Source organism: Ceratotherium simum, chromosome 10 (assembly GCF_057802395.1).
Source record: "Ceratotherium simum simum isolate JZ-2026a chromosome 10, ASM5780239v1, whole genome shotgun sequence".
NCBI classification, from domain to species: Eukaryota; Metazoa; Chordata; class Mammalia; order Perissodactyla; family Rhinocerotidae; genus Ceratotherium; species Ceratotherium simum.
The window spans coordinates 83,241,879-83,259,249 of record NC_141909.1 but is presented as its reverse complement, the minus strand read 5'-3'; the positions used below and the strand labels follow the sequence as shown (position 1 = coordinate 83,259,249).

The window sequence follows — 17,371 nt, the reverse complement described above, 5'->3', positions numbered from 1 at the left end:
CTGAGTTAATAATTGCATCAAGTTTTCACTTTATTTTCTTTTAATTTATGGCTACATTTTTTAATAGTTTAAAACAATTTTCCACATGATTAGACTTTTCAGATAATGTTAGTTGGATTTTCTTTTCCTTAACGGTGAAAACATCCTCTCTCCTGCTACAGTTAAACTGCTCGTCCTCTAGGCTTACTACATTTTTGCTATTCTTGGAATTTATTTCAGTTGACAATACACTTCATTGTTCTCCTGTATTGGATTTCTTGTTTTTGGGATCCCATCTTTACCTCTTTGGTTTACTCCCTTATTTTGGTGAAGTGTTTTCTGATTGAGATGGATCAGGAAGAATAAATGGGAGGTAAATTTTGAGATCTTCCATGTCTCCTGACTCTACTCTCATACATGATTGATAATTTGGGTAAAAAATGTTCTTTAAATTCCATCCCATATCCATTTGTTTTTTGGTTTATTTAAACTGCATCACCATTCAGAGACTTGAGGAATGCTAAGAATCTAATGGCACTGGTACGGTTGAGAGTATCCTTCTAGCATGAGGACTCCAGTGGAAGTAGGGAGAGGTTCCTTCACCTCCTTACCTTACACTTATGGTAACACGTGTCTTCTCGGTTACCACAGATTTCCACCACCATAGGGCCTAAGTTGTTGGAAAGGTCATCTTGAGTACCAGTGTTGTTCTACCTGCTTCACTTCTACCAAGGAGCAGAGAATACCTATGCTCTTTCCCATATTGAAATTATATATACTGTATTAGTCTTTAAATTTGAAAATGGTGGCAACAAGTTTAGTAGCACTGTACATACATGTGCTGAGAGATGTTCAAGTCAACTGTATATTTTGAGTATTTATAAAAAGGTTAGTTTGTGATAGGTCTTGATTCAAACTTTCATGTGTTTTAACCTTCCAGAGATGTATTTGGTATCCTTTAAAATGTAGAGACTAGAGGGGCTGGCCCAGTGGCACAAGCGGTGAAGTGCGGGCACTCTGCTGCGGTGGCGGGGTTCGCCAGTTTGGATCCTGGGCGCGCACTGACACACCGCTTGTCAAGCCATGCTTTGGCGGCGTCCCATATAAAGTGGAGGAAGATGGGCATGGATGTTAGCCCAGGGCCAGTCTTCCTCAGCAAAAAAATAAAAAAAGAAGAGGATTGGCAGATGTTAGGTCAGGGCTGATCTTCCTCACAAAAAAATAAATAAATAAATCAATGGTAAAAAAATAAATAAAATAAAATATAGAGACTAGATGGACATAGAGGTCTGTCTCTGTGTGTTTTTCACAATATCCCCCAAAATTAAATTTTTAAAAAATATTACAGTTAGATATCATTATATAAATGAATCTTTAGTTTGATTATTAAATTTTTTGCCTTGTTTGATCACCTGTGTTGACCAATGGTAGACATTTATTAAGTGCTTGCTCTGTGACTGGTGCTTTGCAAAGTATTTTAAATAGGTGAATCCTCAAAAAACAGTCTTATGAGATTTGATTCTATTGTTATACCCATTTTACAGATAAAATAATGAGGCTTAGAGAGAAAAAGTAACTTGCTCAGGTTAGTATCTTAGAGATATTAATTAGCTTTCTTAGGATCATATGGTGTTTAAATGACTGAGCTGGGGTCCTAACCCAGTCAGTCTAACTCAAAGTCTAATTCATAACTTTTAGGCCATAATGTCTAGCATTTGATAGCTATTTATTTTATCCTAATTTTGATTGTCCTTTGGATATCTTAAAATTGTTAGTTTCTCATTCACCAAGTCTGAACAACTATGCATTGTGGTTGAATTTTTGAAGTTCATGTAGCTGAAATATTTTTTACATTTTAAACAATGTTAAGTTTGTATGTTGAACATAAAAGTATTCTAATCTAGTTGACTGTAAATCAATCTGAATTTTGCTAGATAATTCTCTCTTTTTGTTCCAAGTTTTTGATTTATAATTTCATAATTTTTGAAGGATTGCCCGGACATCGTGAAGTTGAAGTTAAATATGTGGACTTTGGCAATACTGCAAAAATAACACTTAATGAAATGCGTAAAATAAAGGATGAGTTTCTGAATCCCCCAGAGAAGGTAACCTACTTATTGTGAACTGCAGAGAGAGAATATTACCACAAATAGGAGAGTGTTTTTAGAAGTCATTTTCACCATAGAAATGTTCTCTTAACTACCATTTTTGTAAATAATTTTTGATACATGGACTGTAGGAAAGAGTTGCTATAGTTACTATTTAAGAAATAATATGTACATCATAGCAAATGAGCATTAATTATAAACATATGTATGTATATATATTTGTGTCTCTTTAAGTACTTACTGGTCTGCAGCTTTTAATGTGTTACTTTGAAATACCTATGTAATGTGGTAAGAGTATGATATATTATGTGAAAAAAGCTCATTACAGAAGTACTTTTATTGTGATCCCATTTACGTTTAAGTATATATAACATGTGTGCAAGAGAAAGAAGTCTAGAAGAATAAGTAAAAAAAACTTATCCTTCTCTTGGAATCCTGCACCCCAGAGATAAGCAAGATTAAGGGGGCTTATTTTCTAATTCATATACTCCTATGGTATTTGAATTATTATTAAGCAATATTTTTCGTTTTAAAAATGGGTGAAATGTTATAGGAAATATTTGAAAATATTGATGAGCAAAATGAGGGAAATCACTCAGAATTTATTCAGTATTTTTTACATGTATATACTTTTAAGATGTAGTGTTTTTCTTTTTTTTTTTTTTTTTGGTGAGGAAGATTTGCTCTGAGCTAACATCTGTTGCCCATCTTCCTTGTTTTTTTGCTTGAGGAAGATTAGCCCTAAGCTGACACTTGTGCCAGTCTTCCTCTATTTTGTATGTGTGTCACTGCCACGGCGTGGCTTGTTGGGTGGAATAGGGCTACACCCAGGGTTCCAAACCCCAAACCCAGGCCACTGAAGCGGAGCACACAAACTTAACCACTAAACCATGGGGCTGGCCCCTAAGGTGTAGTGTTTTTAACAATTATGGGATTAGACTATATATAGTCTACTTTTCTCATTTAACAGTGTATCATGAGTATCTGTAATTCTTTCAGTGGATGTTTGTTATTCCAGTATCTGAATGTACAATAATTCATTCAACCAAATACTCTGTTGATTCCAATTATTTGCATTTATAAAGTACTGTTATAGACACCTTTGCACATTTGTTTATTTTCTAAATATGTAAATTCAAACAAAGTTTAAGTTTTGCACACACATAAAACTTTAATTCTAAAATAACTAGAAATTAAGTTTACTTTCTTAATGGTGCAATTCTGTTTGACACAGGCAATTAAATGTAAGCTGGCCTATATCGAACCATGTAAAAGGACAATGCAGTGGTCCAAAAAAGCTAAAGAAAAATTTGAAGAAAAGACTCAAGATAAATTTATGACATGTTCAGTCATCAGTAAGCTATTTCTATTTTTATTTATTGCTATGTCATCATACATAATTTTAAATAAGAATAACATTATGATATAACATTTGCCAGATCTTATAGTAAATTTAATATATTATCAGTAAGAATAGTGAGAGAGAACAGTTACTGAGAATTAGGTACAATGGAATAATATATTCTGGAGGCTCTAGAGTCTAACATCAGCACATGAGGCAAAAATCACCATTAAAGATCAAGTCACCCTTATCATCGCCTCTTGAAAGCCCTAAAATCAGGAATTAGTTTCTCTTGTATCTGTTTGCATTTTTGCTAGGGCTCTGTCCCTGATCTTGGAGTGATGGATGCTCAGGTTTAATTTGCAGGAAAGTGAGGGGAGGAGGGACATAACTGGTAAATAGTTTTTGATTGTTTGTTTTTTGTTTCATTTGACTTAAGTGAATTCAACTGTAGGCTCTCAGCATATTTTGAAAAAAATTACTTTTGGAACAGTTTGGGTCTAAGAGACAGGCTGACCACTGGCCCACAATTTTGTAATCCAAACGTTCTGAAAATCAGAAATCTAATGGCACAACTTGATCTGAATTAACGTGAGGATATATATATATTCTTTATCAAAAGTGATAAAGTAAAAGTACAGTGTACACTGTAAAAGTACAGTGAATATTCATATATTCCACTTCAGGATAGTAATGTTTATTTGTGGGCTGCTGCCTCAGAATCTGCTGCGGGTATTACAAAATATGCAGTGTATGTTCTGTGTAGCTTTTCTCAATTTGAAGAATTCTGAAACACGTCTGGCCCCAAGAGATTTAGATAGGGGGATTGGGAATCTGTTATTTATCTGGGGTTTTGATCTGTTCCAGAGCTATGACCAACATTGTCTGTGTTGGTCTTAGTGAGTACTAGTGCAGGATACACAAGACTGTGTTTACTTAGGGTTGATTTATGGGACTTCAAAGGGTAATTTTTACTATATCCATTTTTTCACTTTTATCATACTACCATTAAATGAACCCAAACATCATAAGATTATTAGCTTGTTTTACAATGAGGAAACTGAAGCTTAGAGATCAACGGCTCCGGGTCACATAATATAGGAATGATGGCATATCTGTGATAATTTGTTCACTTTGATAGAAGAAATTGTTCTGAAGAAATAGTTCCATTGAAGAGGAATGTGATTATAGAAATTGAATCCTTAGTCTGTAGCGTTTTTAAATCTGGCTTCTCGGATATGAATAGTAAATTAAGGGCCTCTTAGACCTTGAGTAACCTCCACTGATTTTGAGCTGACTTGAACCTAGATAATTCTGCTTCCCAGCGTCCCTTTCGGTATTTTATTCTGTTGGTTTTTAGCTCCTCCCTTGAATGTTCCTTCCTGTGAACAAGCCATCAAGACCTGATTATCTGGGTTTCTTTCTTAACTCCCCTTTTTTCTTTCTTGTTTAATTATTTGTTATTCCAATAACATCCAAACACTAGTTGTACCATAGTTATTAAGGTAGATAATTTGATTTAAGGAGTGCCAGCCAGAAGGCCCTGCTCGACCTAAAATATCTTTCCCCATTAACCTGCACAATGATGAGATTGAGAATTCACGTTTAAAATGAGGTGAACTACCACAGATGAGAATGGGACCTTTATAAAGCAAGGGACATTTACATTTTAATTAGGAGCAGAGCAGGGAAGATGGTAAAGGTACAGAACACAAGGAAAGTTGGCCCTGTTGTTAGAATAAAAGACTTGGTACATGGGAAGTGTGAGATCAAAGAACTAAAAGGGAACATATGAGACTGAAAGTAAGGAAATCTAAGTTTATTGAGGCTCAGTGTTGCTTAGCCTTTTATTTCTAGATAGTATATCTTGTCCGTTGAAAAGTAGAGAGGAATGATTTTTAAGCTCTTGAAAAAAGCTTTCTAATATGTATTCTTATGACTAGATAATATGAGATGTTACTGCTGGTAATGATTTATCTTTTTATTTGGAATCATCATTCTGACTAGCAGCTACCAGCTACTATTGTATAGGAGGTGTAGGCATAAACTGATCTCAGTGCATAGAAGTATATGTTTCCTAAAGAACTGTCATTTATTCAGATGCTTATGGAACAGATTCTCTGTTCTGTGTACCAAATGTACCATAATAAGTAAATAGGCACATGAGATATAAACTTTACCCTCAGCTGACTCCCAGTTTAGTTTAAGAAATAGGTACAATAAACAAGTAACGAATTTGTTTTCTAAAAGAAATTAAAAGTTAGATGATTTGTCCTAGAAACAGGGATGGGGGAAAAATTCCAGTTAATTAAGGGTTCTAGATTGAATTTTTGTTATTTTAAACTTGGTGCTATTCTTACAAAAGCTGTAAACCTTTGCAAATAATCACTGGCCTGAATTTAAATTCTTTTGTCCTCTGGAACTTGATTGAATCTGACAAAACAATTTAAAAACACAACAGAACACTTCTTCAGTGAATATATAGCAATTTATATTTTTCTGAATCTAAAAGCTTTAAACTACTTTTGGTTCATTATAGAACACACAATAACCTAAAATGAAAATTTTATTAATTTGTATATGCTACAGATAACATTGGCACTTCTTTTATGTCTGTAAAATGCTATTTTTTCCCTTAGAGAGGGGCTTTGATGTTATTCAGCAAGAAACCCCATGTATGCAAAATGAAAGAAATTAAGTTGCCAGTTGTTTTTAATTGCTTCATTTAATATATTTTGCAACATATTTATTTCTTTCCCAAACTAGTCTTAATGGTTTTACAGAAATTCTGGAAGATAATGTGCTCTTAGTTGAGCTTTTCGATTCTCTTGGTGTTCCTGGAATGACTCCTACTAGTATTAATGACCTGCTAGTCAAAGAGGGCCTAGCATCTTATGAAGTAGGGTAAGTAGACCTGTAAACTTTTATTTTTATTTATTTATTTTTTTAATTTTGACTTACTTATTTTTTTCCCCCAAAGCCCCAGTAGATAGTTGTATGTCGTAGCTGCTCATCCTTCTAGTTGCTGCGTGTGGGACACGGCCTCAGCATGGCCGGAGAAGTGGTGCATCGGTGTGCGCCCAGGATCCGAACCCCAGGCCGCCAGCAGCGGGGCGTGTGCACTTAACCGCTAAGCCAAGGGGCCGGCCCGTAAACTTTTATTTTTAATTCATATGTAATGCTTTGTTCACAAGAAGGGAAACTGGCATATCATTTCCCATTGGATATCTGCTTAAGCCATAGACTTGGGAGTTTCTCCCTGTTCATGGGTCCAGAAAAATAGAGGGAAAAATAATTGGAGTCATTAGTCTAATGGGGAGTAGAGTGGCTTTTCCCTCCACCCCGAAGGGACCCTGAAACCACGAAAATTGCTCCTAGAGACTGATGGCATTTCTAAGAAAAGGAGATTGGTAGGGCCGGCTCCGTGGCTTAGCGGTTAAGTGTGCGCGCTCTGATGCTGGCGGCCCGGGTTCGGATCCCGGGAGCGCCCCGAGGCACCACTTCTCCGTCCAACGTGAGGCCGAGTCCCACGTACAGCAACTAGAAGGATGTGAACCTATGACATACAACTATCTACTGGGGCTTTGGGGGGAAAAAACTGAATAAATAAAATCTTTAAAAAAAAAAAAAAAAAGAAAAGGAGATTGGCATCCTATTTCTAGGTGGAACATCGGCTTAGGCAACCTCTGGTACCTATTTGAGAAGAAAATTAGGAAGAGAAATGGCAGGATAGAGAGTAAGCATAGTGGTAGAGTAGCCTGCATTCCCATTTGGAGAAACGTGAATTTTTCCTGGGTTCGGGTGGATACTTTGAAAGAGAACCAGGCTTGAGCCATTGTGGTAATACCCAGGACAGAGCAGTGGTTGAGGTGACCCCAAAAACAGAAGGGCAGAGTGGTGGTGAGGAGGGCTGGGAGGATTTGGAGTCAAGACAAAGCAGTTCTTCCACGATAGGAACTTGTGCAGTGGGGTGGCCCCTGAAAGGTCTTCTGAAGAACTCCCACACATAGCCCTCAAGAAAGCCAATATTTGATAACATCCACACATAATGCCTGTCAGGGTAAGCCAGAGAAGCAGTGACACCCAGCACAGGCCTGCAATCACACGCTCAGCATGTGGTCTTGCTTATCCTTCCCACCCTAACACTGGAGGAGCTAGTAGCAGAAGAGAGAGCACCTGTCCTTGTTCTACTATAGGTCTTAAGTGAAGGAGGGAAAGAGATTGAGAGGAAACGCTTAAATATATTAAACTGAATTTTCTTTTTTTTTTTTAAAGTTAGGGTTATTGAGATGTATACAATAAAAATTCACCCTTTTTAGGTGCACAGTTATGAGTTTTGATAAACATATATGGTCATACAACCATCATCACAGTCAAGATATAGAATATTTCCATCACTCCAAAAGGTTCCCTTGTGCACCTTTGTAGTCAGTCCCCTTCCTCCATACCCAGCCCTTGGCAACTACTGATCTAATTTCTGTCTATAATTTTGACTTTTCCACAACTTCATATAAATGGAGTCATATAGTATATTGCCTTTTGTATCTGGCTTTTTCATTTAGCATAATGCTTTTGCGATTCATCCATGTTGTTGCATGTATCAGTAGTTTTTATTGCTCTGCTCACTAGTATTCCATTGTATGGATGTACTACAATATTATACATTTACCAGTTGATGGACATTTGGGCTATTTCCAGTTTTGGGAGATTTCATGAATAAAGCTGCTATAAACATTTGCATACAGGTCTTGTGTAGACACATGTATGTATTTTCTCTTGTGTAAATACCTAGAGGTGAGATTGCTGCTTGTGAACTAAGTGTATTTTTAACTTTGTAAGAAACTGCCATATGTTTTCCAGCTTGGCTCTACCATTTTGCATTCCCACCAGCAATGTATGAGAGTTCTGTTGTTCTGCATCCTTGCCAGTACTTGATTTTATCATTTTGTGTTTATATTAGCCCTTCTAATAGAAGTATTGTGGTATTTCATAGTGGTTTTAATTTTAATTTCCTTGATGACATTAAGGATCTTTTCATGTGCTTATTTGCTATCTGTATCTCTTCTTTCGTGACGTATCTTTTCAAATGTGTTGCCCTTTCTAAAAATTGTGTTCCTTACACATGGACAGAGAAAACTGTATTGTGGTTACCAGGGGCAATGGGGGTAGGGGGTAGGCACAAGGGGTGAAGGGAGACATATATATGTATGGTGATGGACAAACAAAAATGTACAACCCAAAATTTCACAGTTATAAACTGTTAAAACATCAATAAAAAAAAATGTGTTGCTTATTGTTACTGAAACTTGAGAGTACTTTATATATTCTAGGTACAAGTCCTTCATTAGGTATCTTCTTTGCAAATATTTTCTTCCAATCTAATGGCTTCTTAACAGTGTCTTTCAAAGAGCAGAAGTTTCTGGTTTTGAAGTCCAATTTGACAATTTTTCTTTTATAATTCAGGTACTTTGTATTATAACTAAGACATCTTTGCCTAACCCCAGATCATAAAGATTTTCTCCTATGTGTTCTTCTAAAGTTTTATAGTTTTAGGTTTCATATTTAGGTCCATCGTCCTTTTTATTTTGTTAAATACACTTGATTTTTTTGAGCAGTTTTAGGTTCACAACGTTGAGCAGAAAGCACAGAGAGTGTGTGTATATTCCCTGCCCCTACATGGGCACACACCCTCCCCCACTATCAACCACCAGAGTGGCATATTTGTTAACATCAATGAAACTACCTTGACACATTATAATCATCCAAAGTCCATAGTTTACATGAGTGTACATTCTATAGGTTTTGACAAATGTATAATGATGTGAATCTGCCATTATAGTCCCATACAGAGTATTTTCACTGCCCTAAAATTTCCCTGTGCTCTACTTGTTCATCTCTCCCTCCCTTCTAACCCCTGGCAACCACTGATCTTTTTACTCTCTCCATAGTTTTGCCTTTTCCACAATGTCAAATAGTTGGAATCATATAGTATGTAGCCTTCTCAGACTGGCTTCTTTCACTTAGTAATATGCATTTAAGTTTCCCCCACTTTTTTCATGGCTTGATAGCTCATTTCTTTTTAGTGCGGAATAATATTCCCTTGTCTGGATGTACCACAGTCTATTTATCCTTTTACCTACTGAAAGATATCTTTTTTTGTTGTTTTTGTTTTTTTTATGAGGAAGATCAGCCCTGAGCTAACATCCGATGCCGATCCTCCTCTTTTTTTGCTGAGGAAGATTGGCCCTAAGCTAACATCCGTGCCCGTCTTTCCTCTACTTTATATGGGACACCGCCACAGCATGGCTTGACGAGTGGTGCGTCACTGCGCGCCCTGGATCAGAACCTGCGAACCCCAGGCCGCTGAAGCGGAGCTTAACCACTGCGCCACTGGGCTGGCCCCCTGAAGGACATGTTGGTTGCTAATAAGTTTGGCAATTATGAATGAAGCTGCTTTAAACATCCATCAGCAGGTTTTTTTGTGGACGTAAGTTTTCAGCTTCTTTGGGTAGATACCAAGGAGTGCAACTGCTGGATCGTATGGTAAGAGTATGTTTCATTTTGTAAGAAACTGCTAAATTGTCTTCAAAAGTGGCTATTCCATTTTGGATTTTCAACAGCAATGAATGAGAGTTCCTGTTGCTCCACATCCTCACCAGCATTTGGTGGTGTCAGTGTTGCAGGTTTGGGTCGTTCAAATAGATGTTTAGTGGTATCTTGTTATTTTAATTTGCATTTCCCTGATGACATATGATGTGGAGCATTTTTTCATATGCTTACTTGCCATACAGAATGTCTTCTTTGGTGAGGTGTCTGTTAAGGTTTTTGGCCCATTTTAAAATTGGGTTATTTGTTTTCTTAATGTTGAATTTAAGAGTTCTTTGTATATTTTGGATAACAGTGTGTCTTTTGCAATATTTTGCAATATTTTTTCCGAGTGTGTGGCTTGTCTTCTCATCTTCTTGATAGTATATTTCATAGAGCAGAACTTTTTAATTGCAGTGAAATCCAGCTTATCAGTTGTTCCTTTCATGGATCGTGGAATAAAGCTGATTTTAAACTTTAAAATTTCCCTTTGTTTTAAACAGCCTCAGGAAATAAGTCCTTTATTAGATGAATATTCCAGAAACCCATTAAGAATATCAAGAGCAGGGGCCAGCCAGGTGGCGCAGTGGTTAAGTGCGCGTGCTCCGCTTTGGCGGCCCGGGGTTTGTAGGTTCAGATCCCAGGCGTGCACAGACTCACCGCTTGTGAAGCCAGGCTGTGGCAGCGTCCCATATAAAGTAGAGAAAGATGGGCACAGATGTTAGCCCAGGGCCAGTCTTCCTCAGCAAAAAAGAGGAGGATTGGCATCAGATGTTAGCTCAGGGCTGATCTTCCTCACAAAAAAAAAAAAAAAAAAGACTATCAAGAGCAGAAGAAGAAAACAGAAAGCTCCTGTCACCTCATCTTGATATGTCACTGTTACAGGGGAGCACCAAAGCTAAAACAAAACTCACCCACAGTAAGCAAAATAGAATCTGGGAAGAAGAGCTCTTTGGGACAGTGAGAGAACTTTCTGGAAGAGTAGCATTCGGTAGAATACATAGGGAGTTACTGTCTTTTAAAATAAAATTTCCACACCTTTAGCACCATCTTTATATATATTCCCCTTGCATATAAATTCAAATATTAAATGAGAGTTTTCTAGTTACAAAATCGTGAATTTAGTGGCAATATTGAAGTCATTTAAGATACATACATCTCTGCCCTTACCAAAAGAAAAAAAAAGATAAATTTGTGAGGCAATAGATAACTAGATAAGGGGAATCCTTCCACAAGGTATACGTATATCAAATCACCACAATGTACATTTCAAATATCTTATAATTTTATGTGTCAGTTATACCTCAGTAAAGCTGAAATTTTTTAAAAAATTGGCTATCTGGTGGTAAAGTATGTTTGACACATAATAAGAAGGTAACATTTATGTGTCAAACTGTGAGCATGCCCTGAGTTTTTCATCAATATTAATATCTTTAGATGGATATATAACCCATATAATCCAATTAGTTCTGTTGTAGCCAAAATTTAGAGGCACAGTTCTTGGCCATGGAACCTTGTATTTTTTTGAGTTATGCCGTCAGCCAGTCTGGATCGCTAATGATAGGAGTGATAACATTGATTGACTTCAGGAGCCTTCCATTGCTACACTTAAGTGTTTTAATTAAAAACATTAAATATTTTCTTACCTTTCATTTAACCAAAGTTTGTTTTTTTTTTTTTAAATCAAGGTCATATAGTTTTAAATAAATTTGTTTTTTTCCAGTTAACATTAATTTTATAAGGCATCAAATTACAGCATAGAACCAATGATGGATGTTTAATTTTTTTAACCAGAAAATATTGTATACATGTATATGTACTGTTTCTCTGAAAAGATTCATAAAATGCAGTAATCATGTTTATCTCTAGGTATCTTTTTTACCTTTTAAATTTTAGACCATCTGCATGTATTACCTTGTCAAAAATGAATAACATTTAATTTTTAAAAGTCTATTAGTGTACCACTTTACATCACTAAGATGAATATAATCAAAAAAGTGGAAAATAACATGTTGGTGAGAATGTGGAGAAATTTGGCCCTGTACATTGCTGATGGGAATATAAATGGTACAGTTACTGTGGAAACCAGTTTGGCAGTTCCTCAAAAGCTTAAGCTTGGAATTATCATATGACCAGAAGTTCTTTTCCTGGGTATATACCCAAAAGAATTGAAACAGATACTCAAACAAATACATGTATGTGTATGTTCATAATAGCCAAAAAATGGAACCATTCCGAATGTCCATTAGCAGTTATAGATAAATGAATTGTGGTGTATATACATACAATGGAATATTATTCAGCCTTAAAGAAGGGATTAAATTTTGATATATGCTGTAATATTGATGAACCTTGAAAACTTTTGCTAAGTGAAATAAGCCAGACACAAAAGATGGCATAGTGTATGATTCCATTTGTATGAAATATCCAGAATAGTTAAATGCACAGAGACAGAACATAGATTAGTGGTTAACGGGCTGAGAGGAGGGGATGATGGGGAACAACTCCTTAAGGGGATTTTATTTTGGAGTGATAGAAATATTTGGAACTAGATACAGGTAATGGTTGTACAACATGGTCAGTGTACTAAATACCACTGGATTGTTCACTTTAAAATAGTTTTATGTTATGTGAATTTCACCTCAGTAATTTCTTCTTAAGTATTTTAAGTCTGTTAGCTATGGATTCAACTCAACCCCTGTCAAAATTCTGGCAGAGCTTTTCTCAGAAATTGACTAGGAGATCCTAAGTATATGTGGAAGTATAAGACACTTAGAATAGCCAAAACAATTTTGAAAACAGAGCAAAGTTGGAGTACTTGCACTTCCCAATTTCAGAACTTAATATAAAGCTACAGTTACCAAGACAGTGTGGTACTAACATAAAGATAGATATATAGATCAAAAAATAGAATTGAGGGTTGAGAAATAAATCTTTATAATCAGTTGACTTTTTTAACAAGGATGCCAAAGCAGTTCATTGGGAAAAGGTAGGTCTATTTAACTAACAGTGCTGGGGCAATTGGATATCCACAGGCAAAAAAGATGAACTAGCGCTTATCGCACACCATATACAAAAGCTAACTCAAAATGGATTATACTCTTAAAATTGAGTTAAACCTAAACTTCTAGAGGAAAACAGGAGGAAATCTTCAGGACTATGAGTTGGGCAAAGATTTCTTAGATATGACACCAAAAGCAAAGTCCATAAAAGAAAAAAATTGGTAAAATTTTAGTAAAAAATTGGTAATTGGTCCTCATCCAAATTCAGAACTTGTGCACTTTGAAAGACACTATTAAGGTAAATGAAAGACAAACAACAGACTGGGAGAACATATTTGCAAAACATATTCTGTAAAGGACCTTGTATCTGAAATTCATAGAACTCTTACAACTCAATAAAAAGACATAATCCAACACCCAAAATGGGTAAAAGATTTGAACAGACATTTACCGAGGAAGATATACAGTTGGCTAATAAGTACATGAAAAGATGCTCAACATCATTAATCATTAGAGAATGAAAATTAAAACCACAATGAGATACCATTTGTCACCCACTCGAATAGCTACTATATATAAGACAGACAATTACAGGTGTTGGTGAGGATGTGGAGTAACCCTCATTACTTGTGGGAATGTAAAATGGTGCAACCTGTTTGGAAAATGATTTGCAAATTTCTCAAGTTAAATGTAAAACTACCATACAACCCGGCGATTTCCTTCCTAGGTATCCACCCAGGATAACTAAAAACATATGTCCATACACAGACTTGCAAGCAAGTGTTCATAGCGGCATTATTCATAATAGCCAAAAACTGGAAACAATGTAAATATCCAGTGACTGGTGAAAAGACAGACAAAATACAGTATATTCATATAATGAGATACTATTCAGCCATAAAAAGGAACAAACTACTGACAGATCTACATCATGGATAAACTTCAAAAATTCTTTGCTAGGTGAAAGAAGCCAGACACAAGAGATTGTATGTTGTATGATTCCAGCTATAGGATATGTCCAGAAAAGGCAAGTTTATAGATATAAAAAAGGTAGATTAGTGGTTGCCTGGGGCTAGGGATGGGAATGAGGATTAACTGTAAAGGGACATGGGGATGTTACTGGGGAGGTGGGTCAGTGAAAATGTTTTAAAACCAATTTATGGTGATGGTTACACCATTTGGTAAAGTTACTAAAAATCATTGAATCATACACTTGAAATGGGTGAACTTTTTGACACGTAAGATATACCTCAATAAAGTTATTTTTTTTGAAAAGTACATTAACTAGTTTTCCCTTTTTTGGTTATATGAGCAAGAAATACTTATATGCCTACTTGTTGTGCTGTAACAAATGCTGTACTCAGTGGTGAATAAGGATGGTTTGTTTTGCCCCTCCCAGGGTACCCATGCAAGTTAAGGGTCCTGAAACTTAAACTCAGTTTTAGTAAATCCACCCCTGGTCCTCTGGCAGCCCCAGTCAATCTTCTTGCCCTCCAAAACCCACATTCCTCTTTTCTAACTACTGCAGCTAGACCCGCTGTTTTCATTGTATCTGTTGCCTGTCCTCAAATTAGAACATGAGCTTTGCTTGATCGTTGCCTGCTCTGATCACCTGAGGAATGATAAGAAATGTGAAGTCCTGCATTCTACTCTCTCTATTGGACTCAACTATGTCAAACACAGTGCCCACCATCCTTTATAAAATAAAAAATAATGTTGCCCAAATAATCTGGCCCCTGCCTACCTCAAAGTTAATGCAATCTCCTGTTGTCTTACTGTGTCACAGCTACATGTTTTCTTTCAGAACCTGGAATGCCTAGCTAACTTCTACTTATCCTTTTTAAAGCTCAGTTGAAATGTCACTTAATCAGAGAAACCCCAACTCCCAGACTAGATTATATTTCGTTGGCCTATGCCCTTGTTCTTTTCTTTATAACTCTTCTTCATATTATAATTTATTTTTTGTGCAATTATGTAATATATCACTACACTATAAGCTCCATGAGTACAGGTACCCTGCCTATTTTGTCCACTGCCATATTTCTGTTATCTAGCATTATTCTTGGCTCACAGTATCTACCCAGTAAATATTAGTTGAGTGGAGCTGTATGGATCTAAAGCAGAGAAGAGAGACCTGGTTAGGTAATTCAGATGGGAGTTAGCAGCATATAAATGATAAATGAGTTCATGAGAATGAATGAAATTATTACTTTCATCATTCATCTCAATATCGCTTGATAAAGATGCAACTCGGAGGATTATCACTTATGGGAAAGAAAGAGAAGTCCAAAAAAATGGTAGATAGGAACCTGAGACTCAAGGAAAACCAGGAACTAAAGAAAGAACATTTCAAGAAGGAAAGAGTAGCTAGTACTCAGAGTTCATGTCAAGTAAGAACTGAAAACTGTCCATTAGATTTAGCTGCAAAAATTGTTAGTCACCTTTGTTGGCTAAGTCTCAAGCTTATTATGAAAAAAATTTTTTCCTTAATAGAAATAAAAAATCTAATTATCTGTGGTTAGTGTCTGAACTAATCTGATATATTAAACATTCTAAATACCTCATTCAATAATTTTGCTCCTTAACACGTTTTAATAACAGTTGTTTTTCCACTTGTATTCGCATTGGCAAAGGATTGATGCTTTTTAGTCAAAGAGATATATTCAAGTTATCAAAAAACTTAATAATTCTTCTCTTCCTTTGTGAATACAAAATATCAGTGGGAAATGGTGAAATTATGAGCAAAGTTGGTATTTTAAACTGTGTTTTTAAAATAGAAAGTTTGGCTTTTAGATTTTTTCTTCTTTTTGTGCTTACATTGGTGGTAGTTAACTTTAAAAAAAAAAAAGACTAAAGTTGCTATTAATATCAAAACTGGGAAGCAGTGAATCACAGCTGAAATTTGTTCAGCTCTAGATCTAAGCAATTACAAACAAATATTTTGCAAACTACTCTTTTTGCTAATGGGTTTTGTTATTTTTCAGATATACTCTCAAAGATAATTCCAGAAAGCATATTGAAGTATGGGATCCTTCTCCAGAAGAAATTATTTCAAATGAAGTAAACAACTTAAATCCTGTGTCTGAAAAATGTCTACCTAACGAGAATCTCCAATCACTTTATAATAAGGAACTGCCTGTGCATATATGTAATGTAATATCTCCTGAGAAGATTTATGTTCAGTGGTTATTAACAGAAAACTTACTTAATAGGTATAATATATAAGGAAAACATGTTGCATATGGTTTTATTCTTTTTTCTATATTTTGTTTCAAAGATCTAGAAGTCGTAATTGCAGAATTTCAAAAGTAGCAAAATTATTTCAGCTAAATAGTCACTAAAAAACTAATTAAAAGTATACAAATAGTATCTTTAGTGGCTGTTTTCACTATATTAGAATTTATTCATTCCAGATACTTACTGAGCACCCATTATTTGACAGCCAGTATTCTAGGTGTTGGGGATACAGTGGTAAAAACATGGGTAAGACTTTGCTGTGATAGAGCTTAAATTCTAGAAGAGAGAGAGAGACAACAAATAAAATATTTAGTGTGGCAGACGGTGATAAAGACAATAGAAAAAATAAAGCAGTTGGGGAGGAAGACAGTTTTAGGAAGATCATGGAAGTCTCACAGAGACAGTGAGGTTTGAAATGGATCCTGAAGGAGAAGAGAGAGAGAAAGCCATGAGGATATCAGGTGGAAGTTCATCTCAGGTGGTGGTAAGAGCTAGTTTGAAGACTGCAGTGGAAATATGCTTGGGTATTCAAGGAAGAACAAGGTATCCAGTTTGGCTGGAGTAGAATGAGTAAGAGAGGACAGAAGACATGTGGTCAGAGAATTATATGTTATAAGCAAAGGTTTAGAAACGTAAATGTTTTTTTCTTTATATAGTTTAGAAGAAAAGATGGTAGCTGCTTATGAAAACTCAAAATGGGAACCTATTAAATGGGAAAATGATATGCACTGTGCTGTTAAGATCCCAGATAAAAATCAGTGGCGAAGAGGCCAGATCATCAGAATGGTTACAGACACATTGGTAGAGGTAAATACAGTGAAAAATATAATCATGAAAGTGAATGCATTTTGCATTTTTATCCTGGAGTTATTTAGTCCAATTTTTATTGTGCTTTTCAGTTTGCAAAAAAATATTTTGAAGTGTTGTCTTTCCAAAGACTTAAAAAGTTATTGTTTTCGTAGGTCTCGCTGTATGACGTGGGTGTTGAACTAGTAGTGAATATTAAATGTTTGAGAGAACTTCAAGAAAACCTAAAGACAGTGGGAAGATTATCTTTGGAATGCTCTCTTGTTGACATAAGGTAGTTTTTAGCTGAGTAAATTTTCTTATTATTGAAT

At 35.7% G+C, this 17,371-nt stretch overlaps 1 protein-coding gene across 3 annotated transcripts in view; it reads left to right on the top strand.

Moving 5' to 3' along the window:
• Nucleotides 1–17,371, top strand: part of RNF17 (ring finger protein 17) — a 126,400-nt gene that overhangs the window by 59,315 nt on the left and 49,714 nt on the right. For all 3 annotated transcript variants that reach the window (XM_004435233.3, XM_087436359.1, XM_087436358.1), the window contains exons 17-22: nucleotides 1,969–2,084; nucleotides 3,322–3,442; nucleotides 6,213–6,333; nucleotides 16,001–16,228; nucleotides 16,910–17,060; nucleotides 17,216–17,334. In XM_004435233.3, coding sequence (XP_004435290.1) covers nucleotides 1,969–2,084; nucleotides 3,322–3,442; nucleotides 6,213–6,333; nucleotides 16,001–16,228; nucleotides 16,910–17,060; nucleotides 17,216–17,334 — 856 coding nt within the window. The remainder of the gene's footprint in view (nucleotides 1–1,968; nucleotides 2,085–3,321; nucleotides 3,443–6,212; nucleotides 6,334–16,000; nucleotides 16,229–16,909; nucleotides 17,061–17,215; nucleotides 17,335–17,371) is intronic.